Source organism: Narcine bancroftii, chromosome 5 (assembly GCF_036971445.1).
Source record: "Narcine bancroftii isolate sNarBan1 chromosome 5, sNarBan1.hap1, whole genome shotgun sequence".
Taxonomy (NCBI): Eukaryota; Metazoa; Chordata; class Chondrichthyes; order Torpediniformes; family Narcinidae; genus Narcine; species Narcine bancroftii.
The window spans coordinates 142,567,697-142,593,377 of NC_091473.1; the positions used below are offsets into that span (position 1 = coordinate 142,567,697).

At 44.7% G+C, this 25,681-nt stretch overlaps 1 protein-coding gene and 1 long non-coding RNA gene across 3 annotated transcripts in view; one reads left to right on the forward strand and one right to left on the reverse strand.

Annotated features, from left to right (window-relative positions):
• The first annotated feature begins 1,395 nt into the window (after positions 1-1,395).
• st6galnac3 (ST6 (alpha-N-acetyl-neuraminyl-2,3-beta-galactosyl-1,3)-N-acetylgalactosaminide alpha-2,6-sialyltransferase 3) overlaps positions 1,396-25,681 on the forward strand; it is a 249,728-nt gene continuing 225,442 nt past the window's right edge. The window contains exon 1 of one of the 2 annotated variants that reach the window (XM_069939296.1): positions 1,396-1,574. In XM_069939296.1, coding sequence (XP_069795397.1) covers positions 1,494-1,574 — 81 coding nt within the window. In that variant the 5' untranslated portion in view covers positions 1,396-1,493. The remainder of the gene's footprint in view (positions 1,575-25,681) is intronic. The other variant, XM_069939297.1, reaches the window with a different exon arrangement.
• LOC138762831 (uncharacterized) lies at positions 3,347-11,404 on the reverse strand. Its single transcript, XR_011357187.1, has 3 exons — positions 11,238-11,404; positions 3,686-3,895; positions 3,347-3,578 (listed from the first exon to the last, which is right to left on the reverse strand). It is a non-coding gene; the product is annotated as an uncharacterized lncRNA (long non-coding RNA).

The window sequence follows — 25,681 nt, forward strand, 5'->3', positions numbered from 1 at the left end:
TTAGAAATAAAGGGCTTAAATCTGGAATGATCAGGGGTGCAGAATGGGAGGAATGTGAATATTTTGGAAGTTAATGGGCTGGAAGAGATTACAAATATAAACGGGCAAGATGATTGAGGTCGTAGAAAAGAACATGGAACAGTTTAGCAGAGGAAAATTCGATTCGAGCTAGCAATTGATACACATCCTCATATACCCTGCAAATTTGTATGACTATCTAGAAATGCTATAATCGCTCCTGTTGTATCTGCTTCCACCACTACCCTGACGGTCTATTCCAGGAACCAACCATTCTCATAAAAGTATTTGTCCTGCACATCTCCTTTAAATCTTTCACCTTAAACATATGTCCTCATGATGTGACATTTTTGCCCTGGAAAAAAAGATTGTGACTGTTTGCTGTAGCAATTCTTCTCATAGTTTTCTAAACATCTATCAGGCCTTCCCTCCCACATTCCAGAGGAAATAACTCCAGTATGTCCAATCTCCATGCTCATATTCTCTAATCCAGGCAACATCCTGGTAAATCTCCTCTGCACCATTTCCAAAGTGTCTACATCATTGCGCCTATCCTGAGTGTGACAGAGAGATTGGAAGTTTCAAATTGAGACATTGTTTAGTGGGGAACCAATGTGGATCAGCGAGGACAATGAGGGTAGATAAACAGGAATTGGTGAGGGTTACGACGTGGGCCGCAGACCTTTGGAAGACCTCAAACTCAAAGAGCATCAGACAAGGATGGAGGGTTATTGTGGCTGGCGATACAGTTTCTGGTGAGCAGACATAGGAACTGAGATGGCAGAAAGAATAGATGACCTTCATGGTTGCATGGTGACAGCTTGAGGTGAAAATAACACCAATCCTGTTTTCTCCGAACTGCTGAAAGATTATGCTGTGAAGTAATTGATTTTGATATTATTAAGTTGATGTTCATAGATATGAATGATTTCCAAAGGGAAGAGTCCAGAACAAAGGCCTAGAACAATAAGTAGCTTGGCCTGTTTGAATGCAATCGCTTCACACCAAGAGCAAAGGAAATAGTCCTTTTGAAGAAACTTGGACCTGAAATGTTCATTTTGTTTTTGCTTTCCTCAGATTACCTAATCTGTTCAGTGTTTCGAGAACTCCCTGTTTTATTTCCGATATCCAGTGCCTCAGTTTTTTCTTTATTTGTGAATTATATTCTGTTGTGAGTTTCAAATACAAGTAAAGTTGGTCATTAGAGCACACTGGTTAATGGTGCTCCAATGACCAGATCCAAGTGATCAACAGAATCAGCTGAAGTTCTACTTGATTGCCTACTTCTGATTTTGGAGATTTTTGGCTGGGCTAACAAATGTTTTCCTTTCTCTCTCAATTCAACCTTGCAGAGGAAATCGTTCCTTGTGCTAAGCTCGCTACTGGTGGTCTCGCTGTTTGCGGCAGTGGTCTGGTACACACAGGACATCTCATCGCTGCTTCTGCCTTACCCCGGCCAGGATGGGACCTTAAACATGGCAACCCTTTTCACTCACACTACCAGCAGACAGCAGCCCCGAGATCTCCCTGGCTACATCCATATCACAACACAGCAGGTAAACACACATGGAAAGTTGGGGGGGGGGGGTGGAAATTACATCACCTTTTGGGGGCACGACAAGGTGATGTTTACTTTCATGTAGTGCTTTTCTTAAGGTAATCATGAGAAAGGGAGGCGATTTGATTCATGTTATCTCATTGAATTTATCCTCAAAGGAGAGATTCCTGAACCTTTTGACCTTCCCTCACAGTTACCTGGTTAATTAGTCACCATGAGCAACGTGGGCCCATGGGCCTGTTACCATGTTGTATGTCTAAATTTAAAAGATGCACCAATAACTATTGAGAGATTAATTAGAGAGATTTGTATTTTCTCCTCCTCTCCCACGCTCCATATTAATTATAAATTCAGGATAAGAACTGCAAACACAGTCCAAAAATTCAAGTGTAAAAGGATACCAAGTTTTTAAAAAAATAATTTCGACAACATTCACGTTGGGAAACCAGAAAGTTAAGTGCGCTTCACGTCCCACTCCAGATTGAGCAACTGACGTAGAGTATGACTCCAGTGATTGGCGTTGTCTTTTGAAGGTGAGTTTAAATCACCTGGTGGCTGAAAGGAATCTCACAGACATATTTGAACAGAGAATCAGGAGTACTCCCAGCTCTGCGAGATGATCAGTAAATAAAAACACATTCCCCTCCCCCCCCCTCCCCTCAACCTTTTATCTTCTGACTCTTTTATAGAAACTGGAGAATGTGAATAGTCCATCTTGTTACTGCTAGCTCGTTGTATGTGAGAGCAGTGCCGAATTTAGGCACAAGCTAAACAAGGTACAGTTTAGGGCCTCGCAATCCACAGGGGCCTCAAAAATATATTTCAACTATTTTAAAAATTACATCTAAGTACTGTTTCCAGGCAATATATGATAGAGATCAAGCGAACCAAATGGTAAATATGTAAGCAATAAATGCATTCATTTGAAAATAATTTAACATAACATAACAATTACAGCACGGAAACAGGCCATTAGGCCCTTCTAGTCCGCACCGAACCAAACACCCCTCTCTAGTCCCACCTCCCTGCACAATGCCCATAACCCTCCATCTTCTTCTCATCCATAGACCTGTCCAACCTTTTCTTAAATAATACAATTGACTCCGCCGCCACTATTTCTCCCAGAAGCTCATTCCACACGGCTACCACTCTCTGAGTAAAGAAGTTCCCCCTCATGTTACCTCTAAACCTCTGCCCCTTAATTCTTAACTCATGTCCTCTTGTTTTAATCTTTTTTAAACAAAGGGCTTCCAAGCCTCATGAAGTCCAAATCCAGTACTGTGTGGAGGAGGGGGGGGTGTGAGAGAGAGGGGGCAAGAGAAAGGATGGCACACAGAGAGCAGATGCACTGGTCCAACAATCCCACTGTTTATCTCGCCAGCTTCCCATTCTTAAACAAGTATCTAGCACATTTTAAAATTGTCAGTAAAGCCTCCATTAGCTCTTCAGGTTGACTAATCCAGATTCCAACCAACAAGTATTTGGTTGAAAAATTATAACCTGGCCTTCTTTTAAAGATAATGTGGCTTTAAAGAATTGGGACCTCTGGTAAATAATTCACTCTCAGGGGATGCAGTTTTTTTTTCTTCCTTTGTTAATAACATATTCGGTTTTATATTTTCCTAATCTATTGCTACCTCTAAGTGGAATGAATGATGTGTCCTTTTTCTACTCTGCACTTTTAAGAATTTGTATATTAATGACAAAAAATGTTCACTGCTCATTTTAAATTGCACATTTTATTGGAGGCAGTTCTTCAATTTCGTACTTTCTAATGCCTCAGAATTCCAGCCCTTTGCCCACTTTTCTGGATGGATTAATGGGTTTGCTTCCATACTGTGTGACGATATATGATTGCGGGACTCAGTTCAATGCTTCACTGTACGAGTAACCTCGTAATATCAGTCTCAGTTTTATTTCCATTTAGGTCAACCCCACTCCTAAATTTAATATTCCTTATTTATTTCTGCCATCTTCAATCAGGCCACGTCTCAGATCCCTCCTTTCAAAAGAAGAAAGACTTGGATTAATATTAGAGAACATTTCACAGCCTCAGCCACTTATCTTTGTAATGTGATGTTTTGTGACAATGTGCACACAAGTTCCCACCAGATCATTTTTATTTGGGTATTGCTTCAGAGATGGATGTGACACAGGGCGCCAGGGAGGACGTCCTTGTTCTTCATTAAAATATCCTTAGAGGAGCAGATGGGGCCTTCGCTTAGCATTTCATAGAGAAGCCTGCCCTCTGACACTGCAATGCTCCATCAGTGCTGCACCAAATTAACACGCTTGATCTTTGAGGAGTTCTGAGAATGGCTGAAAATTGAAGGAAGGCAAATTATTTTCCAAGGTCAGAATAAGAATTACCGGCACTTTCTTTCAATAGCGTCACGGTGTAATTAATTTTTGTATTGAATAGAATGAAATATAAAAGGAGATGCATTGACTTATGAACTGTTCTTCGCTGTGTTCCCTTTTGCTAAATGATTTGCTGTAAAATTCAGCCAAGCTTCACAATATACACCACGGATGTTGTTTGCTGCACAAAAGAAGCTTATGGTGCCCACTTCTGTCATTTGGGAAAAACAAAATCAGGATACATTAATCCTGCTGCACATCTGAATTGGAAATCAAATACTTTGTTAATGAGATGGCTCAGCCTTTAACAGTTAGCCAGCCCAATCCAGACAGCAGAGGCATGGTTAAATTATAGCCTTTAACCTTAGAGACACATGCATAAAGGAAACAAGGAGGCTTTCATTTCAATCAATTCAAATCTGAAAGTACAGAACATGTTGGAGTAAATACAACTGGCCTTGGCTTTTGTTGATGCTTCCAAGCCCATTAGTAATATGAGATGCTCAGCTATGAGGTCATTGCAAGGAATAAAGAGAATTCACAACTTTCATAACTTAACATAACATAACAATTACAGCACGGGAACAGGCCATTAGGCCCTTCTAGTCCGCACCGAACCAAACACCCCTTTCTAGTCCCACCTCCCTGCACAATGCCCATAACCCTCCATCTTCTTCTCATCCATAGACCTGTCCAACCTTTTCTTAAATGATACAATTGACTCCGCCGCCACTATTTCTCCCGGAAGCTCATTCCACACGGCTACCACTCTCTGAGTCAAGAAGTTCCCCCTCATGTTACCTCTTAACCTCTGCCCCTTAATTCTTAACTCATGTCCTCTTGTTTTAATCTTTCCTCCTCTTAACGGAAATAGTCTATCCACATCCACTCTGTCTATCCCTTTCATAATCTTAAATTCTTCTATCAAATCCCCTCTCAACCTTCTACGCTCCAAAGAATAAAGACCTAATCTGTCCAATCTCTCCCCATACTCCAGATGCTTAAACCCAGGTAACATTCTGGTAAACCTTCTCTGCACTCTCTCCACTCTGTTTATATCCTTCCTATAATTAGGCGACCAGAACTGCACACAGAACTCCAAATTAGGCCGCACCAACGTCTTAGACAATCTCAACATCACCTCCCAACTCCTATATTCCATGCAATGATTGATAAAGGCCAGCATACTAAAAGCCTTCTTCACCACCCTATTCACGTGAGTTTCTACCTTCAGGGAACGATGTACCGTCACTCCTAAATCTTTCTGCTCTTCTGTATTCCTCAATGCTCTCCCATTTACCACGTATGTCCTATTCTGTTGAAGCAAATTAAATACCTCCCTCTGTTTCCCTTTCTCTAGCTCCTCATCCCCTTCCATTATCCTATCTTAGCCCTCTACCCTCGTCCAATCACCTCCCAATTCATTTCCCTCTTCCCCCTCCTACTTGTTTCCACCTATCTACCTGCAAGCCTGTGCTCCTTCCCCTCCTCCCCCCCCCCCCCCACCCTTTTTAATTGGGCCTCTGGCTGATGTTCTGCTCTCTTAAATTGGGCTCAGACTTGAAACTTCAACTGTCTTTTGAATTTCATGAATGCTGTGTGAACTGTTGGGTTTCTCCAGCACTTTTGTGTACAGGGAGACCCTGGGTTATGATCAAGCTCTGTTGCTACATCTGTCTTTAAGTTGAATTTGTGGACAAGTCAGAACAGGTACATACGGTTCTTATTTAGCGTCAGTCAAATTTTTGTCTTAGTACTATATAAAAAAGCATTGAAGCTGTGGTTCTCAACCATTTTCTTTCCACTCACATTCCACTTTAAGTAATCCCTATTGCCATAAGTGCTCTGTGATAAGTAAGGAAATGCTTAAGGTGGGATATGGGTGGAAATAAAAAATTTGAAAACCACTGTTCTAATCGGACCTCATTGACTCGTTATGTGCACGGTTTCATAGCTCCAAAGGAAATGGGGCAATGACCATTTTTCTCAAGCAAAATATTTCAACCTTCCCTTCCTACCCACATCCCACCTTAAGCAATCCCACAGAGCACTGATGGCACAGGGATTACTTAAAGTGGGATGTGAGTGGAAAGAAAAAGGTTGAGAACCATTGCTAAAGAAACAGTTCTTAAAAGAGTTTAGACAGAAAAAAAATCACGATTAAAAGTTAACATTTACTCTCGTTTCATTGATGTCTTTCATACTGGAAGGGGCATTTGTGAGGTAACATTATGCATGTGTGAATTGGGGGCACAATTTGTTCAAAAGTATAAGTTTCCTGTAGCGTAGTAAATGCAGCTGCCAACTTGCATCCACTAACCCATCAGTCACAATTGAGTTGTGACCAGATAATCTCCTTCCCAGAGATAAAATATGAAAATCTGCAGACACTGTGGTTGAAGTAAAATCACATTGCTGGAGAAATTCAGCTGCTCAACCAGTGTACTTGATATAATATACTATGTAAAGTACACTAGTTGACTGACTAAGTTTCTCCAGCATTGTGTTTTTAGAACCTCCTTCCTATATATTGGTTGAAGACTGGATTTCCTTCAAGATCTTGAAGGCATCGCGGTCAGTGTAGCGGTTACCACAATGCTGTTATAGTGTCAGCGACTGGGGTTCAAATCAGTGCAGTCTGTAAGGAGTTTGGACATTCTCTCTGTGTCTTAGTGGGGTTCCTCCTGATGCCCTGGTTTCCTCCCACCGTTCAAAACATACCATGGTTGTAGGTCAATTGGGTGTAATTAGGCGAAGTGGGTTCACGGGCCTCATGTCTGAATATAAACTTAAACTCATTTGAAATAGAAATGCAGGATCTCTATTTAGCTGAGAAATTGTTCCTTGAAAAGTGATGCGCTCCCTCAGAACCATGCTGCGCTATGCACTACAGAGCAACATAGAACGGACCTGAAATTAAAACTGTTCATGTTAGAAGTACTCAGCAGGCCATCCAGCATCTGTGATGAAAGAAACAAAGGTATTCAGGTGTGAAATGTTACCTGCACATGCTCCACTGAGGCTACCTGACCTGCTGAACATGTCTAATCCCAATGATGGATCACGGACCCAGCAATGAAACACAATCTGTTGCAGGAACAGTGCATAGAGTCACGGAGCATGCAGCAGGCTCTTCGGCCCATGATTGCATTCTGGCCAAGTGCTGGCAGCATTCATTTTGTGTATATCCCTGCTAAACCCTTCTCATCCATGTATCGTATCTGTCCAAATGGGACAAATATGTGGGCTGAAGGACATTTACTGTGTTGTAATGTGTGTTCAAATGTTTCATGATAATTGGTATTGTTCCCACTTCTCTACCTTCCACTGGCAGCTTGTTCCAGATACGACCACTCTTTGAGTGAAAAAGATGCTCCATTAAGTCCCAAGTGCAATTTTTTTAATACATGCAGTTATAAAATATTTTCCAGAAAACCAAGTGAGTTTAGCAGGAGCAGGAAATATCCAAGAACTCTGGACCTTGGCTCCTGTCATTCTGTGATCTGGATCCTGCTCACATTCCAGACTTAGAAACATAGAAACATAGAAGATAGGAGTAGATCATTCGACCCTTCGAGCCTGCTCCGCCATTCAACGAGATCATGGCTGACAATAGGAGCTGGAGTAGGCCCTTCGGCCCGTCGAGCCAGCACCTCCATTTTACAGATCATGGCTGATCACTACTATCAGTACCCCTTTCCAGCCTTATCCCCATAACCCTTAACTCCTTTGCCCATTAGAGTCTTATCTAACTCTCATTTTGAACATAATCAGCGAATCTGCCTCTACCACCCTCTGTGGCAGAGCATTCCACAGATTCACATTTCTCTGGGTAAAAAAATGTTTTCTCATCTCCCTGCGCACGCGGGGCAGCCATGGGAAGATGGCGCTGTCAGGGGTTTCTCCCTGCCTCAAGTCTCCTGCCCAGCGCGCGCCTGGGGCAGCGATTGTGAAGTCACAATCCACGAGGTGACTGAGCTCCTGCTTCCCTTAAAAGGGCGGGCGCTGAATTTGAATTAAAAAGTCATTAAAGACTTTCAATGTGGTGACTGTGTCCAGGCCTACATACGTTTCAGTAAATAGAATATAAAATAGACAATAAAAACAAATTATATATAAATTAGAAATGTGTATCAGCAAGTCTTCCTGCTAATTTTCTGCTCGACGCTGATCTTAAAGTTCAGTACCCCGTCCCCGCCTTCTCTCCGTAACCTTTAATACCCTTATGAGTGAGAGACTCCGGTAAAGCAGATGAGCGGCTCGAGAAAACAGTGAGAACATCACCTGTCTGCGAAGGCAAAGTAAAGGAGAAGAACCTACAGGACAGTGCCCACGGCGGCATACTAATGAGAGGCTGTGTGGCTGAAGAATAATCACTCGAGGCAAGGGACCCATGCAGGCTGTGGGTGGCCAAGAGACTTGCACCAGGCTGCAGGCAGCTGGAGACTGGCTCAAGACTGGCTAAAGGGGGAACCGGACATCTGATCCGGGATGCGAGAGGGTGCCGAGGGCACTGAAGGCTTCCTGACCATGTCGGAGGTATGGTTCTGGAGCTCAGGTGGCTGAGTCTGTGTTGCTGTACGCCGGAGGTGAATGCACGGACACTCCATGACTTTGGAGGGACTCACTTTTCCTTCTATTTCTCTAGCTGTCAAGGGCACCAGGCAGATTCTGCTGATCTTTGTCTTATGGCCCTGCTTGTCTCGCACTGTACTTCAGTTCAGGCAGTCGCAGGTGGCGACTGAAAAAGGCGAGAGCGCAGTGAGAAGATTGTTGTCTCAGTCTTTATGCTGCACTCGTGCATAATCCGCTACAATATGACATAAAAGAATCTTGAATCTTGAAAACCGTCGCAATTTCTGAACAATTGGATGTCATTTTGTTCAGTAGTTGAGCGTGATTATCTTATAACAGCACAGTGGCAGTACTGGTGCTTTGGTGATAATGGGTACAGGACAAGCAATCAAATTTATGCTGAATTTGGATCCCACTCACAGTGGAAGAGTTGTGGAAGTGAACTCACTAAATCCTGGTAAACAATGAAGCTGAAGTTACATTCCTCGCTGGGAACCCAACTCCGTCCATGTTGTGCAACCTGCCTCCAAATATCGTGGGGCCAATATGCCTTCAACCCTTGTTTTATTGCTCTCTGATGTGGCCCAGATTTTTTTCAGCAAACCCTTCAAACAGCAAATAGAATATATATTTTTAAAAATCAGGCTATATCACAGAAAGTTATCTCAGGACAACTACTGAGTTTTGCTTTCCATTGGGAAACTTAAAATATCCTCTTGAATAATGAGAGCAAAACTCAAACCCCCTCCGCTCTCCAAAAGTAATATATGCTGTATTTAAAAGGGGTATTTCTTTTGACAGATTGCCATCTGAGGCTTTCCTGTACGCTCCTGACCAGATTCCAAAGGGATTGAATCGAGGAGGAGTGGATGCAGTGGGATAGACAGGTAGTGGGATTTGCCAAGGGGAGAAAGTGAGAAGTGGTGGGGGTGCAGCTGCACTGATTTACCCAGTTTACACACAATTAAAGAATGCACTCACTCATTTCTTTCAGCACAAAATGGAGTCGACTTTCTTTATTCTCTTCTGACACCACTCTGCATTCTTAATTTCCCCAACCACCACCCAGACAAACCCCTCTGACCTTTTCATTGACTGACCACCACACGGGTGATCCTGACGCTCTCACTCTCCTCCTCCCGCATCTGAGATCCATCCCACGTATGGGGATTGCTTAACTAACCCACGCTTGGGTGCTAGTACTCCTGCGCGTCGCTTTGGTTACGTCATCAGTGGCGACCAGCATGCAGGTAAGTATGCAACCACGACAGACCCCCTCTCAGCCTCTGAGCCATGCAAGGAGGAAACTGAATAAACCTGTCCCACTACGCAACCGTCTGGAAGGCTGATAGTCCAGCCCTACTGATAGTGCAAGGTAGGCGATATATGCTCCGACTGGCAGGGGTACGACTCAGAACATGGTCCGTCGATTATACGCTGGCTTCAAACTGTCAATGGAAACCGTGTCAGCTTTTCCATTCCTGTCAATCACATAAGTCTTTGGGTGGTGTTGTATTAAGACCTGGAAAGGACCATCACAAATGGGCTGAAGTGGTTTGCAAGCATCATCAGGCCGAAGGAACACGTGACATATTAGGTTGTCTGCGTTCCTTGGGTTGAAGGGACCACAGATATTTCTGTACTGGAATCAACAAGAAATTGAATACCCGAGAGACGGTCATTGAGGAAGAAATGGAGGGTGACGTGCCCATGGACATCAATTGCCTCTACTGCTGGGCCTGGTCATTTCCCGACTGCCACTTGTAGAAGTCACAAGATGGCTGACAGGACCAAGCGGCAGCACCAAATTTTCGGTTCTTCCAAAAAATACACCGCCTGTCTCCTCTACCCTGTCCTCGACCACCATGATTCCAATCAGGTTGACGGAAGGCATTCGACTGCGTGCCCAAAGCCTGGCCCTGCATAGTTAGTGCTGCCATTTGCTGCTCCAATTCAATTATTTCCAATTGATAAGGTGCTGGCGCTTCACAAGGTCCAGCTTCATTTGCTCGTGTTAACTAGGGGAAGAAGCCAATCGTTCTATCTTCCATGCAGAGGTTGTGGACATAACGAGGCCAGCGTGATCTACCAATAGGTTGAGGGTGGACATTCGAAAGACATTCACCAAATGTCCTTGAACTCAGCAAGGTAATCAATGGAGGAACCTCTGCTTCCAAAAATTCCATTCAATAGGGTCTGTTCCAGCTAACCTGCGCCATTTCCTCAACATCTCTTGCCTATAACCTAGGCTGTCATCAGCTAGTAATTGGGCAATACAAGTCTCCCTAGATGACTGAGGATGCCACAGAATAGCCGCCTTAAGCATGTGGTATAGGAGATTACCATCCAGATCCACTAAGACATCCTCCACTTCACAGCCAATCTGCATTGGAAGTCAACCATATTTCATCTTCTGACTTGTCACACAGAGGGCAGAGAAATGTGCCTCAAGGATCATGAATCAAGCTGGTGCATTATCAATAAATGGAGTGAACCTCCAGCTTGACCTCCTCCATTGCTCCTGTAAGGGGTTTTAAACGAGAAGGTGCTGTGAACTCACAGGGTTACCACTTGTAGCAGCACTGATTTACTCAGTTTACACACAATTAAAGAATATACTCACCTGTTTCTTTCAGCGCAAAATGGAGCGACTTTCTTTATTCTCCTCAGACACAACATTGTATTCTTCATCTCCCCAAACACCAGCCAGCCGTACCCCTCTAACCTTTTCACTGCCACACAGGTGATCCTGATGCTCTCCTCCTGCTACGTCCGAGATCCATCCCATGTATGCAGACTGCTTAACTAACACTTGCATGCGCCCTGTAACACTTGTGCATCGCTTCGGATAGGTCATCAGCGGGGACCGGCACTGCTTCTGATGCAGGTAAATGCGTGACCACTGCAGGGGTGGGCGGTAGGTTAGAACTATATCCTGGAGCATAGAAGAATGAGGGGAGATTAGATAGAAGTATACAAAATTATGATGAGTATAGACAGAATAAATGCAAGTAGACTTTTTCTACTGAGGGTAGGTGAGATACAAACCAGAGGTCATGGATTAAGGGTGAAAGGGGAAAAGTTTAAGGGGAAGATTAGTGGGAATTTCTTCACCCAGAGAGTGGTGGGAGTATGGACTGAGTTGCCATCTTAAGTGGTGAATGCGGGCTCAATTTTAATATTTAAGGATTATTTGGAATGGTACATGGCTAGGAGGGGTATGGAAGGATATGGATTGGGTGCAGGTCAGTTGAATTGGCAAAATAATAGTTCAGCAAAGTTGGGGGGGTGGGGTGGTGGAGGAGGTGGGAGGAAAGGATTGGGTTCCTACTCTTGGCCTTGAACTGAGAGTAGAAACAGCCCAGTATATGCAGGGAAGAGGGCATTTCACTTGATATCTTTTGGAGATGGCTTGATAATCTCCATAGCTGCAGACAAATGCACAAAAGGGTTCTTCTCCTCAAGTTCTATTGTGATTTATAGATGTGTTGTGTTTTTTTGCAAAACAATTTGAAGTTAACATGTTCAATTAGCTATTTTGAATTGATATATAGCTGAGTCTTGATTCTGTAAAATAAAATATTCCTGTAATATTTTGAATTCATAGCCAGGGTGACTGAAACAATCAACATCAAATTTATTGGTGTGAAGTAAACAAGAAAAATGGGTCCCCGGAACATGTGTTACACAGTCTCTGAAAGGGGCATCATTATATTCTTTGTACAATCTCACGCAATAGTAAATGCAGACTTGTTTTCCCGAGAAAATGTTTGACTTGTTTAATGTTACGTATGGGAATCAGTCTTTGCTGGTAAGGTTTGTGTGATATATTTCTGATCTGCGTACGGAGGATGTGTTTGTGCATTTGCCTTCATTGATCTGGAAATAGTGAGCTATTTTCACCGTAAGCTGAATGAAACATTTGTATTCAAGGAAACCTGGGGGTGGGGGTAGGGGGGAAATGTGCCTTTCTCTTTGCTTAAAGCGGTATTAGGAAGTCAGATTTTGCTTTGGTGTCCACTGATTAGAAAAAGGAATGAGTTACAGTCCTGAAAATCGGGGGTGGTGCTTTACCTGAACAAGAAAGAAAGATGTGGTGGTCCACCACCGGCCTACTGCAGGGGGCAACCTCTGTACCTGCAGGAGAGTATGGGGGACAGGACAACACCTAGCCGGCTGTCAATCAGCCGACCTGATTGGATCAAGCCCCACCCAGTTGAGTGTCAATCATCCTCTGGGATAAAAACCTGAGCCGGCCCTCCGAAGACTCGCTCAGAGTTTACGGCAGTACAGCCAGCCCTGCTCTGTGGAGGTCTTTGCTGATTAAAGCCTGTTGTATGTGTGTCTGATTCTGTCACCACAATTTAATCAAGCAAAGACATTTTTCCAAGGCTGCTATGGAAAAACTCCTGAGCACCGGGAGCCTCAAAATCAACCCACGCCACCTGGAAGCTCAAACAAGCTTCGAGATCGGGAGGCACGTGGTCGAAGCAATCATCGAGGCGCATGCAGACGACATTTGGGACTCTGATTGAAAGAAGCTCATCTTACTCCGATCCAAGCTGGGTCCTCATGCCTTCCAGGCAATCAGAGACTGCTCCAAGTACAAAGAGGCAATGGACCCTCTCGAGACCTTGCACAAACCCCCCTCGAATGCGGTCTTTGCAAGGTACCTCCTGAATACCCGAGCCCAGCAACCCGGGGAGACGGCTGAGTCTTACCTGGGACACCTGCATGAGTTGGCCCAACTATGTCTGGCTGAACCCGGGGTTGAGAAACTGATCCAGGATGTCTTCGTCCGAGGGCTACGCTCGAGGGCCATCCGGCAGAAGCTGTTGGAAGAAGATATCTACCCCCTGGCCAAGACAGTGTAAGTAGTCTGAACCCTAGAAGCTGCAGCCCTGCACACAGAAGTCTTCGACTCCAGGCTCTCCCAGGCCTCCTCGTGGTCGCCTCACACTGCGGCTGTGTCCCTAGACCAAGCTGAGGAAGGAAACATCGCTGCAGCGGGTGCCCAGCGCCCCTGTAAGTACTGTGGGTCCCAGTGTGGGTCAGATTGTAGATGACGACAAAACTGCCCAGCTAGGAACCAATACTGCTCCAGATGCGGCAAGAAAAGCCACTGTGCTAAAGTGTGCCTCTCAAAGCCAGCCAGCCCTCTACGATCTCTCCACCTCCCCCGCATACCCCACCACGTGCGCATTGCCCCCAATACCACTTCCGGCATCCCCGACCCCAGCGTCACAACTTTCGGCCCCACTGGCAACGATCGCCGCGTGTGCCCCGTGCATCCAGACCAGCCCTCGCCCTCACCAGTGCCACCCACCGAAGACTATAGTGAAGTCACTTCCGCCAACCGCGATGACATCACTTCCCCCGGCGCGACAAGCACAGCCGAGGAAGAAGGCCAGCATTGCCTCGGCTTCCTATATGGCGCTGCCGTCTTGGGCCAGGCAGATGCCGACACCGGTGCCTCCCAACAACAACGTGGTCAACACGGGCGATCCCTATCTCTCTCTCCCCTTTCCTCCAGCTTTGCATTCACAGAGCTACTAACCTCCCCAGATCAATTCTCACCCTTCTTCCCCTGCCCTCCTCTCCATGTCCAGTTATGGCCAATTGGCTGATGGCTTGTGCTTTTCCCCCTGCCCCTCCTCCCCCTGCCCCTCCTTCCCCTGCCCCTTCTTCACACCTCTCTCTGCCTTTTTATTCAGGCACCTCTCTGCTTCTTGCCCATACCTCAAATAAGGGCTCAGGCCCGTGCGGTGATATGTTTACTCCATTGTATATAGTTATCATTTTCAGTTGTATATATAGAGCTGGCCCATCCATGGATGACTCACAGCCTATGACTTCTCCCCCGTGGTCCTGGGCCATAAAGGTTGAGCTACCTTTCCCTTGCCGCCATTCCTATCCTGGGATCCTGGCCAGCAAGGTTCCTCTGTACATTAAAGCCTATCGTTTCCTCAGCTTGTCTCTGTGGTTACTGGTATTGCCCTACAGCCCAAAACATTCTTATAAATGGAGTCATACAGGAAGGAAACAGGCCCTTCCAACCCATGAACCCGTGCCCGTAAATACCTCGATTTACCTACAATGCCCGTACGTTCTGAAAGGTGAGAGGAAACTGAACGCAGAGCAATGGGAGAAGATACAAACTCCTTAAAGACAGCACCAGAATGACCGCTAGCCATCCCATCCCAAATAAAACGCGCAACATGGGGCTCAAACCCATGACCCTGGGATTAAGTGTCCCATGTTCTACCGACTGAGCTTGCCAGGCTCTCCAATGGAGTTATTTAATTTAAACGTTGGTTATATCTCTTTGCCTCCCTATTGCTGCAGAACCTGCTGAGTTTCTCCAGCACTTTTGTGTATTAACCAATCAACATGGACAGAGCAAGATCCCTCAGGGAGCAATGTGTTAAATCGTTGTCTGAAACTACAATAGCACTGAAGTTCCTTTGACACGGTTACAAGGTCTGAAATAAATTGTAATCTTTTCCCAGCTCACCTTCTCCAGCTGTCCACAGCGCCTCCAATCTTAGTGTCATCTGCCAGGTGATAAATGGAGAGACAAGAGACTGCCGATGCTTGAATCTAATGTGGAAGGGAGGCCGTGAGAAGCAAGGGGTGATGTGCAGATGGAATCAATTGGGAGTGGGGAATAAGGAGACCCAATCGTGTGGGTGAAGTACATTTCTTTTACAGCGACGGGTGTTGGTGTCGCGGTAGCGTACTTCACTTCGTCAGGAGCGGTGCCGGCCACCGCTGAAGACGTAAGCGACATGCCACGCGGTGTTGGTGGTGGTGCATGTGCGCGGGTGTGCTGAGTGTCAGTCTGCAGGTGATAGATCTCAGGCACGGGAGGGGGAGAGTGTCAGGATCACCCGCGTGGCAGTGAGCCAGTGAGAAGGTCAGAGGGGTTTGGCTGGGTGGTGTTTGGGGAGTTGAAGCATGAAATGTTGTGACTAGTGAATAATAAAAGAAAGACGACCTCATGGTGTGTTCAAAGAAATGAGTGAGTGTATTCTTTATTTGTTTGTAAGCTGTGGTAGATCAGTGCCTTACACTGGTGTGAGAGTGAGTGGGAGGGCAACATTTTAAAACGTGCTGGTTAAAAAAAATGGCTGTAATTAACAGGAGCCACTAAAAGGAAGGGAACGTAAGTGGAGCATCCACTTTGAGACTGGCAAGTGTAATAGTGGGAGGTTTTGGCTTGAGAGTACCAAGTAAGACCATTAAACCTTCCTCTCTAAGCCACTCAAATACACTAATTATGTAATGGGCTGGTAGTTGATACTAAACATGGTAATAGACAACAGAGATTTAAATGAAACACTGAATTACAGCCAATTAAATAAAATAAGGATGTAAGGTGTTATATAATGTAGGGATTTGTGTGAAGTAGGGTGTTGTATGATATACGGATTTGTATGATATAGGATATTGTGTCAGGTGTGTGATGTAGGGATTTGTGTGATGTGGGGATTTGTGTGATATAGGACATTGTGTAAGGTGTGTGATGTAGGACATTGTGTAAGGTGTATGATGTGGACATTGTGTAAGGTGTATGGTGAAGGGTGTCATGTGATGTAGGACATTGTGTAAGGCGTATGATGTAGGGCATTGTGTGATGTGGGGTGTTGGTGGACCCTGTTGTAGTTTCAGCTGACAATCTGTTCAGTATGTGTTGGTTGATTGACGAACTCAGCTTCAAGTTGATGATGTGGGGGAGACTTTCCTGGCCACTGCATTTCTTGAGACAGTCATGCCTGTTGGATTAACTGCTTCATATTTGGTCTGTGGGCAGGTCAAGAGGGTGTGACTGCTGGTGAGATGGGGGAGGGGGGGAAGAGGTTGTGGTGAAGGGGCCTCAGCCCTTACAACAGATTGAAGAATCTTGGACCCTGTGCGGGGTGAGTGGGTATAGTAGGAGGGATGAATGACCTGACTGTGGTTCAGTGATGGAAGAAAAATGTAGTGCTACTCAAGAATAGTATTGGCAGAGAAATGGACATTATCCTGTAGAGAAAGGTTGTGTTGCCTGCCAGGTGGCTAGGTTTGGGATATCTCCTCTGACTGCAGAGGAGTTTGGAATGGAATGAGAAAGTTCCAGTTGTTCTGGTCAGTATGGGTATGATTGCCACAGGTATAACTAAGAAACAATGTATCCTAAGGGTATTCAAGCAACTAGGAACTCAATTAAAAAGCAAAACCAAAAAGGTAATTATCTCTGGATTGCCACCTGAACCCCCATGCAAATTGGCACAGGTTTGATACATTAAGGAGTTTAAACAAGTGGCTCAAAGATTGGTGTCAGAGAAGTGGGCTTGAAGCTATGGTTTTTGGCTATCTTAATATTTCTCTCGCAAGCCTTATTATAAAGAATCATCTTTTTGAACCTTCTATCTTGGATGCAGATCTTGGGGAATGGGTTGGATTGGGAATAAAAAGTTTTATGAATATATATTCAAGGCTATTTCATTTCAGTTGAACAATTAACAGTTAATCAACTTTCCCAATAGGCAATTTTTCTTTAGATATCTACAAATTAGACATTTTGTTCAGTCTCAATTCTCTAATATTCCTCAAATTCCCGATACCAATGTTCTTGCTTTACTTTTTGATTTAAAGTTTTCCCATGGAGGATCGATTGCAATTTGATAGAGCTGAAAGTTCATTCAGGGGAGGGAATCAAGAATGAATAGGAATGAGATTTGAATACATTAATTTCAGATGAAAATTGGGATAACACGCTTAATCTGATTAATAATACTTCATTCTGTGCACGACATTGTTTAATACAATTTAAAGTTGTACATAGAATAAATACAGTACAACAATGATTATGCGAGATGGTTGGGACTGGGCTCATTTCGGATAATCTTTTTTTTAAACAGCCCAGGAACAATAGCGAATCACTTGTAACAGTGTTTATCCAACAACAAACAATAAGGGAAGCCTCTTTAAGCATTAAAATAATGTTTAATTCTCATCAAAAATAAAGCTGGCTGCCGCTGATCACTGATACTTCCCCACTGAGGCCCTGCTCGTGCCAGGAGCTCGAGGGTCCTGTTCCTGCCTGGGGCTCCGAAGTCTGCTGCTACTTCCACTGGGAGGCCGAGGTCCACTGTGCTGCTTCCAGCACCGAGGGCCTGAGGTCCACTGCACTGCTGCGGATCCTGGGAGCCCAAGGTCCACAACTGCTGCCCATGGGAGCCTGATGTCCCCGGTAAGTTTGGCTCCGAAAATGTTTTGGATTAATGAGGATTTCCGATATCCTCGTTTATCCAAAAAATTTTTCGAGAATTCGATTTTGGATAATCAGAGTTGTACTGAATCTCCAAAGTTAGATTATCGTGTGGTTTATCCTGATGTTGAGGCCTCTGATTCATATGTTCCGGGAGTGTCCAGAACTACAAGAACATTGGGAACAATGGGTTAGATTAGTACGTTATATTTTCTTAGTTTTTTTTTCTACAACTAGAAGAGTTGTAACCACAAGGTAATAGAATATGAGGTGAAATTCTCATGAGGAATTTTCACTTTTTTCTCTGTTGCAGAGTTCTGTGTTGTGTATTGACCTATGTGTTGTGTGGTTTTGTGTGGAAAAGTGACAGTTTGCCTTAGAGAGCCAAGGTGAAGGTGGACTGCTGAGAGTGAGTGAGAGAGAGAGAGTAGGAGACGGACTGGGCATGTGAAGAAGATGATCTCAAAATTTCTGGACTTGGAAGACAAACCACCACTGGGTGTGGCTGTGGGGTGGAAGGAGGCTCCAGCAGAGTCATTGTCTGGGAGGCAGTTTAGAATGTTGGGCATTTTAAAAGGGAGGAACATTATGAAAACAGCCAGAAGGATCTGGACCAAGCCATTGTTCCTCTCTTGGCAAGCAACATAAGAAGACCACTTCGAATTTTGTGCTCTCTCTTTCAAAGGTCTTTTGGCTTCAGTTTACCAAACAAACTGAATTTTGTTTACGATCTTTACTTCGATTGTAATTGAAGTTTTGTGAGTCTTTTGTGTTTTGTGTCTCAGTTGTTTTCTGTGGGCTGGTTGGAAATATAACTTAGACTTTGATTGCATATGTTATATTTAAGCTGGGGAATTTATTAGTTTTACACTGTTATAGAAATGTGTATATTAACCAGTGGGCATTGTTATAAAAGGGGATTTTGAATTAAGGTTTGAAGGTGAAATTTTGTTAATAAAGTAATTGTTCATCTTTACCCTTGTGTGATCTGCCTTCTTTGTGGTTGCTGGTTTCATCTTGTAACATCTAGAATTATATAGGACAATGTATCATTGATAAATGACTCATATTCCGAATTGCATTATATAAAAGCTATATATTTAATTAATATCTAAACAAATACACATGTAATATCCCTCTATCAAATTAATAAAAATAATTTAAAAAGAAAGAATTAGTGGGAGATTGGGATCAGAACCGGGAATGGAGGGAGGTGTTCTGATCCACCTGAACAGTGCTGGGACCATGGTCCTGGTGAAGTGGCTTTAAATTAAGGAGTGAATGGGAGGTGGGGGGGGGAGATGTATCAAGAGATTGACAAAGTTAAAGGGAAGGAGAGTGCAGGAGAGGTTATTGAAGCCTCCAGAGCAGGGTGGCACAGTTGGCGTAGCGGTTAGCGCAACACCTTTAACAGCAGCAGCGATCAGGACCGGGGTTGGAATCCCGTGCTGCTTGTAGAGTTTGTATGTTCTCCCCACGTCTGCGTGGGGTTTCTCCGGGGGCTCCAGTTTCCTCTCACCATTCAAAAACATGCCAAGGGTGTAGGTTAATGGGGTGTAAATTGGGCGGCACAGACTTGTGGGCCAAAATGGCCTATTACCATTTGCTGTATGTCCGTATGTAGTAAAAGATGTACCAAAAGTTTAGAAAAGGATAAAACTTTGAACATTGGCAGCATAGAGACAAATGTGAGATGGGTGGTGAACACCGAGCTGAAGGTGTTGCATTTAAATGCACACAATGTACGAAACAAGATGGATGTGCTTAAAGTGCAGTTGGAAATTGGCAGGGACAATGTTGTGGGCATAACAAGGAGGATCTAATCTGGAAGCTAAACATCAAGGGAGATGCATGCTATTGGAAAGACAGGCAGGCGGGCAGAGAGGGTGGGGTGGCTCTGTTGGTATGAAATGAAATCTTTAGCAAGAAGGGATGTAGGATCAAAGGATGTGGAATCGTTGTGGATAGAGTGGCAAAACTGCAACGGTAAAAAGACCCTGACAGGAGTTCTACAAAGGCCTCCAAATAGCAGCTGAGGATGGAGGGTACACAGAAGGCGTTAGAGAAGGCATGTGAGCCAGGCAATGTTATGGAGGTCATGGGGGACTTCATCGTGCAGATAGACTGGGAAATCAGAATGGCATTGGATCCCAAGAAAAGGAATTTGTGCAATGCAATGAGATGGCATTTTAGAGCAGTTTGTGGTCACTGTGCAATGAACCAGATTTGATTAGGAAGATTAAGGTAAAAGAGCACTTAAGAGGTAGTGATCATGTTATGATAGAATTTACCCTGCAATTTGAGGGGAAGCTAAAATCAGATATGATAATATTACAGCTGAGTAAAGGTAATGATGGAACATGGGAGAGGAGCTGGCCAGGGTTAATTGATAGGAGACCCTAGCAGGGAAGAGAGCAGCAAACGGCAGGAGTTCCTGGGGTAATCAGGAGCACATGAACCAGCCCTCATCCAGGGGTCAGCAGGGGAGAGGGTCAAGAACTTCAAATTCCTGGGTGTCAACATCCCTGACGATCTGTCCTGGAGCATCAGCGATGTGTCAGGGCAGAAGTTAGAGTAGTTGTTATTTCTAACGAGAAGATACTGTGAAGCTGAAGGTGGATAAATCACCAGATCCAGACAGACTACATGATGGGGCTCTGAAAGAGGTAGCTAAAGAGATTGTCAATGCATTAATAGTAATCTTTTAGGAATGATTCCAGAGGACTGGAAAATTGTAAATGTCAATGGATTCTTTAAGAGAGGAAAATGGCAAAAGGCAAGAAATAATAGGCCGGTTAATCTAACTTCATTCAAATTCTTAAGTTTGTTGTTGTGGTGAGGTTTTGGATAACTTGAAAGCAGAAGATGAAATAGTCTGAATTCATCACGGTTTCCTTCACGGGAGATCTTGCCTGACAAATCTGTTGGAGTTCTTTGACGAAGTAACGACTAAGAGAGACAAAAAGAGAGTCAATGCATGTTATTTACCTGAATTTTCAGAAGGTCTTTCTTTGATAAGGTGCTGCACATGAGGCTGCTAAACAAGGTAGGGGCGAAAAGGTGTGAGAAGCATGGATAGAGGATTGACTTACTGTCAGAAGGCAGAAATATGAATAAAGGGGGGGGGGGGGGCTAGCTGCCAGAGACAAGTGGTGTTTAATAGGGATTGGTATTAGCGCAGATTTCAGGTATAAATTATTTAGATGATGGGATTGTGCTTGGTGGCCAGATTTATGAATGATACAAAGATAAGTGGAGGGGTGAATACGGTTGAGGTAGTAGGGAATCTGCAGAAGGACTTGGACAGGTTAGGGAGAATGGGCAAGCAGTGACTTGTGGAATCTAGAGAAGAGAACTATATGGTCATTTACTTTGTTAGAAGGAATAAAGACGTAGATTATTTTTGAAGCAGAGAATTTAAGAAGCTGAAGTCCAGTGGGACTTGGGAGTAGGAAAACAGGGTTCCCTAAAGGTTAACTTGTAAGTTGTCAGAGTAATACATGACATCACAGATTATTTTTCTCCGGGTAGTAGTGCAAATAAAAATGTACAGAGTGTATACAGGTGCACCTCAACTTACGATGGGGTTGTGTTCTGGCAAACCCATCGTAAGTCGAAAAAATGTACGTTTAAAAGAATACAGGTTTACCTTGTTTAACCCCCAACAGCGCTGCCCCGCTCTCTCCCCACAGCCCTTTATCGATCCTAACACTGATCCCACTGCTTTCCATTAAACCTGCTTATCTTTTCTTTTCCCTCCCCTCTTCCTGTCTTTCCTGTTCTCCTACCCAGCCATCCCCCCTCCATCATTCTTGCTGTCTCCTCCTCCATTTCTCCACCTTTCATCCCCTGACTTTGCCAGACCCCTCCCCCCCCTCCCCGCACTCTTTTCTTCAGACGCTTGCCAGAATTTTCTCCTACCTTGATGAAGGGCTCAAGCCCAAAACGTTGGTTATGTATTTCTACCTTTGCGACATAAAGGACACCGACTTGCTAAGCTTCTCCAGCATTTTGTGTTTTTTAAAAAATTTCAGCTACTGTGTCTACAGACTTTTGTAATTTATTTCTTACCTTAGAGGAATCATCAACGTTTATTGGAAAAATCAGCAATGCTTGTGATGACTTTGACATAAATAATGACAGTAGCTTCAAAAAATCATAAATTGGACTGTCATAGGCAGGGGAGCATCTGTGAACAAATAAAGAACACTAAACCGATAATAGACAAACTGACTGTGCAATACAGAGAGAATTAAACAAATCAATCAAGTGCACTAGTAAGGGTCCTTAAATGAGTCCTTGATTGAGTTTGTTGTCGAGGAGTCTGATGGTGGAGAGGGGGAGCAGCCGTTCCTGGACCTGCTGGGTGCGAGTCTTGTGGCCCCGATACCTCTTTCCTGATGGCAGCAGCGAGAACAGAGCATGTGCTGGGTGGTGGGGCTCCTTGATGATCACCGCTGCTCTCTGACAGCAGATGTTCTCAGTGGGGAATGGGGAAGGTTTTTGCTTCTGATGTCCTGGGCTGTGTCTACTACCTTTATGCTCAGGGCTATTGGTGTCCGTGATGCAGCGGGTCAGCATACTTTCCACCACACCTCTGTCGAAATCTGCCAGGGTTTCTGGTGTCAGACCAAACCCTCACAAACTCCTGAGGAAATAGAGGCACTGACGTGCTTTCTTCATGATGCCATTGGTGTGTTGGGTCCGGGAAAGATTCCCTGAGATAGTGACTCCGAAGAATTTAAATTAGCTCACTCTTCTGATCCCACCTACCTCTGGCTTTCCTGAAGTCAACAAACCGCTCCTTAGTTTTTGGTGACATTGAGTGCGAGGTTGGTGTTGGTGCACCATTCAGCTAAGTTTTCAATCTCCGTCCTGTTTGCTGACTCATCACCGTGGTATCGTCAGCAAATTTTAGATGGCGTTATTGTCGTTGCGAGTTACAGTCGAAGGTGTAGGGTGAGTAGAGCAGGGGGGGTAAGAACGCAGCCCTGTGGTGCTCTGGTACTGATGGAGATTGTGGAGGAGATGTTTTTACCAGTTGTTTCAAGCTTCTATTATTTAGTGAGTGTTACTTTGCAGGTTGGTTCAGGGTTGCAAAACACTCACAGATTTCATAACCTTTTTATAGACTCAGAGGCACCAGTGAATCCGAACCAGAAACAAAGTTAATGCTCTCAACTAAGAACCCAGAGCAATGGATACTTATTTAAGGAAAGATATCTGGTGAGAGAGAAGTTGTACAATTATGAGTCATGTTTTTGGGTCATTGAAACAGAAACATTATTCAGTATTGATCTACAAGCCGAGTTTGGAATGGACAATGATGACTCTCCTTGTTGAACGACTGTAAAGGAAGCAAGAGAATTGCTTCATTTGGATCATGACCATTCTGATGGACATTTTCTCCTGCCCCTTGCCTGGGCTTTTGGAAGCATTATCGAAGTCACAAGTACAGTTTCTCCTATGCGAGGAAGAGGGGAGTTGAGAATTATTTGTATGAAAGAACATTTCTCTGGAAGCAACTCGACAAGGATTCTAAGCGAACTGGAATGTATCCATGCCACCACTCAGACAGGAGCCGACATGCTTCAACAACAGCCTTTCAAAAACACTTCATCACTGTTGATGTAAGTGCTACTGGTCGGTAGTAAGGAAGACCTTTGTAATTTAGCATTCATTTTGAGAGAACGAGAATATAAAGACAAGGACATAATGCTTGTAAATCACCGGTCACTCCACATTTAGAATATCACAAGCAGTTTTGGGTCCCGTACCTAACGAGGGATATACTGGCATTGGAGAAGGTCCAGAGGAGGTTTGCGAATATGATAATTAAGATGAGAGGGTTAATGTATGAGAAGCATTTGATAGTTCTGGGGCTATAATTGCTGGACTTTGAAGGGTGGGAGGAGGGTGTGGAAATCTCATTGAATCATTCCCCATATTGAAAGGGTTGAATAGAGTGGGCATTGGAGAAAATGGGAGAGTCTAGGACCAGAGGGCACAGCCTCAGGATAATTGGACATCCCTTTAGAATAGAGATGAGGAGAAGTTTCTCCCGTCAAAGTAAAGCTTGGCGGCCTAGTTATTGGGTAGATTTAAAGCAAAGGTTACCAGATTCTTGATTAGTAAGGATGTAAATGATAATAGGGAAAGGGTGGGAAAATATAATTGAAAGGAAAAATGCATCAGCTACCATTCAATGGTGGAGTCAACTCGGTGGGCTGAATGGCCTCATTCTGCTCCTGTCTTACAGACGTAGGCAGATAGAATCAGGTAGAGGAAGGGTGCAGGGTAGTTCCTTGGGAGAAAGTGGGTGGACGTATCCTTGACATAGCAATCATCTGTACCCGTCAGTGTTCCCCAGTTTGGTACTGAAAGCTGCTGGCCTTTGCAGCCACTTGGTGAGAGAGCACACCAGCTTCCAACTGGGAAATGTATCAGCCCTTATGCCTGCAGCCAGATCAGTCTTGTGTCCAGTTGCAAAGGCAACTGGTGCAGATAATTGGGAAAAGAATAAACTCCAGGCAAGGAGCAAGCCTAATTAGTGTTAAAATAGCAGGGAAAATGGTAGTGCTGGGAATGGCAGCATTGCAGCTGCTGCAAGCCTTTAGAGAGCAGGGAGCGGAGACACAGCGCTCCCGTGGGGTCCAACCACCCAGTCTGATTGCTTTCTGCTCCGTACAGGCTTTCAACGGCCTGTTAATGGAGCCAATAGTGATTTTTGTTTAAACGTTCTGTGACCCCCCCCCCCCCCCCCGGGGTCTGCACCCAAGATGGTAGCATCTATGATCGGCAGCTGGCACAAGGCGTTGCAGACTCCTGGAAAGCAGAGGATGCGCAGGGCACTAGAAAGTGGGGATAACACCCCCTTCCTCCCCTCTTCCCCCCCTCCACACCGTTTCAGAAGGAGAAGGACCCATGGGACGTTGACCATCACTGTGGACCAGTTTGGGGTTCAGCGACTAAAGAACACACAAGCGGCGGGATGCTGGCGACTCGAGGCAAGGATCCTGTGCAGGCTATGGGCTGCTGGCAACTGCGGTTGAGGGAATCACACCATGTGGTGGACTGCTGGAGACTGGCTGAAGGAGAACCGGGATGCGAGAGTGTGCGGAGGACGCTGAAGGTGTCGGAGGTTCGGATCTGGAGCTTGAGCTGCTTATGGTTTGGACTGGATTCTGTGTGGCTGCGGGAGCAAATCACTCGGTGACTCTGAGGGTCTCTCTTTTGCTTCTCTTTCTCTGACTGTAAGAGGCACCTCAGGCAATTTCTGTCGAAGGCAAACCTGTCTGTCTTACTGTAGACGTAAGTGAATTCCATACTGTTTTTATTGCATGACAATAAAGTAATTAGGAATCTTGAAATGGGGCCACAGGCAGTACGAATTGGAAGAAATGTCTCCTCACTGATTATTAACACAGGAGCACCCCAACTGCTCTACTCGTTATACACCCATGACTGGGCGGCCAGGCACAATTCAAATGCCAGCTACAAGTTCGTCGATGACTCCACGGTTCTGAGCAGAATCACAAGCAGCACTGAGGAAGCGAACAGGAGGGGAAAGAAATCAGCTCTTTGAATGGCATCACATCAACGACCTTGTGCTAAACGTCAGCGAAACCAAGGAGATGATTGCGGACTTCAGGAGGGAATCAGGAGAACCCGACTCAGTCCTCATTGAGGGCTCAGTAGAGATGGTCAGGAACTTCAAATTCCTGGATGTCAGCATCTCAGAGGATCTGACCTGGAGCCTCCACGTTAATGCAGTCACGGAGAAGGCTCGCCAGTGGCTATACTTTGTGAAGTGCCTGAGGAGATTCGGGATGTCACCGAAGACTCTTGCAAACTTCTACAGGTGTACTGTGGAGAGCATTCTGGCTGGTTGCTTCACTGCCTGGTATGGAGACGTC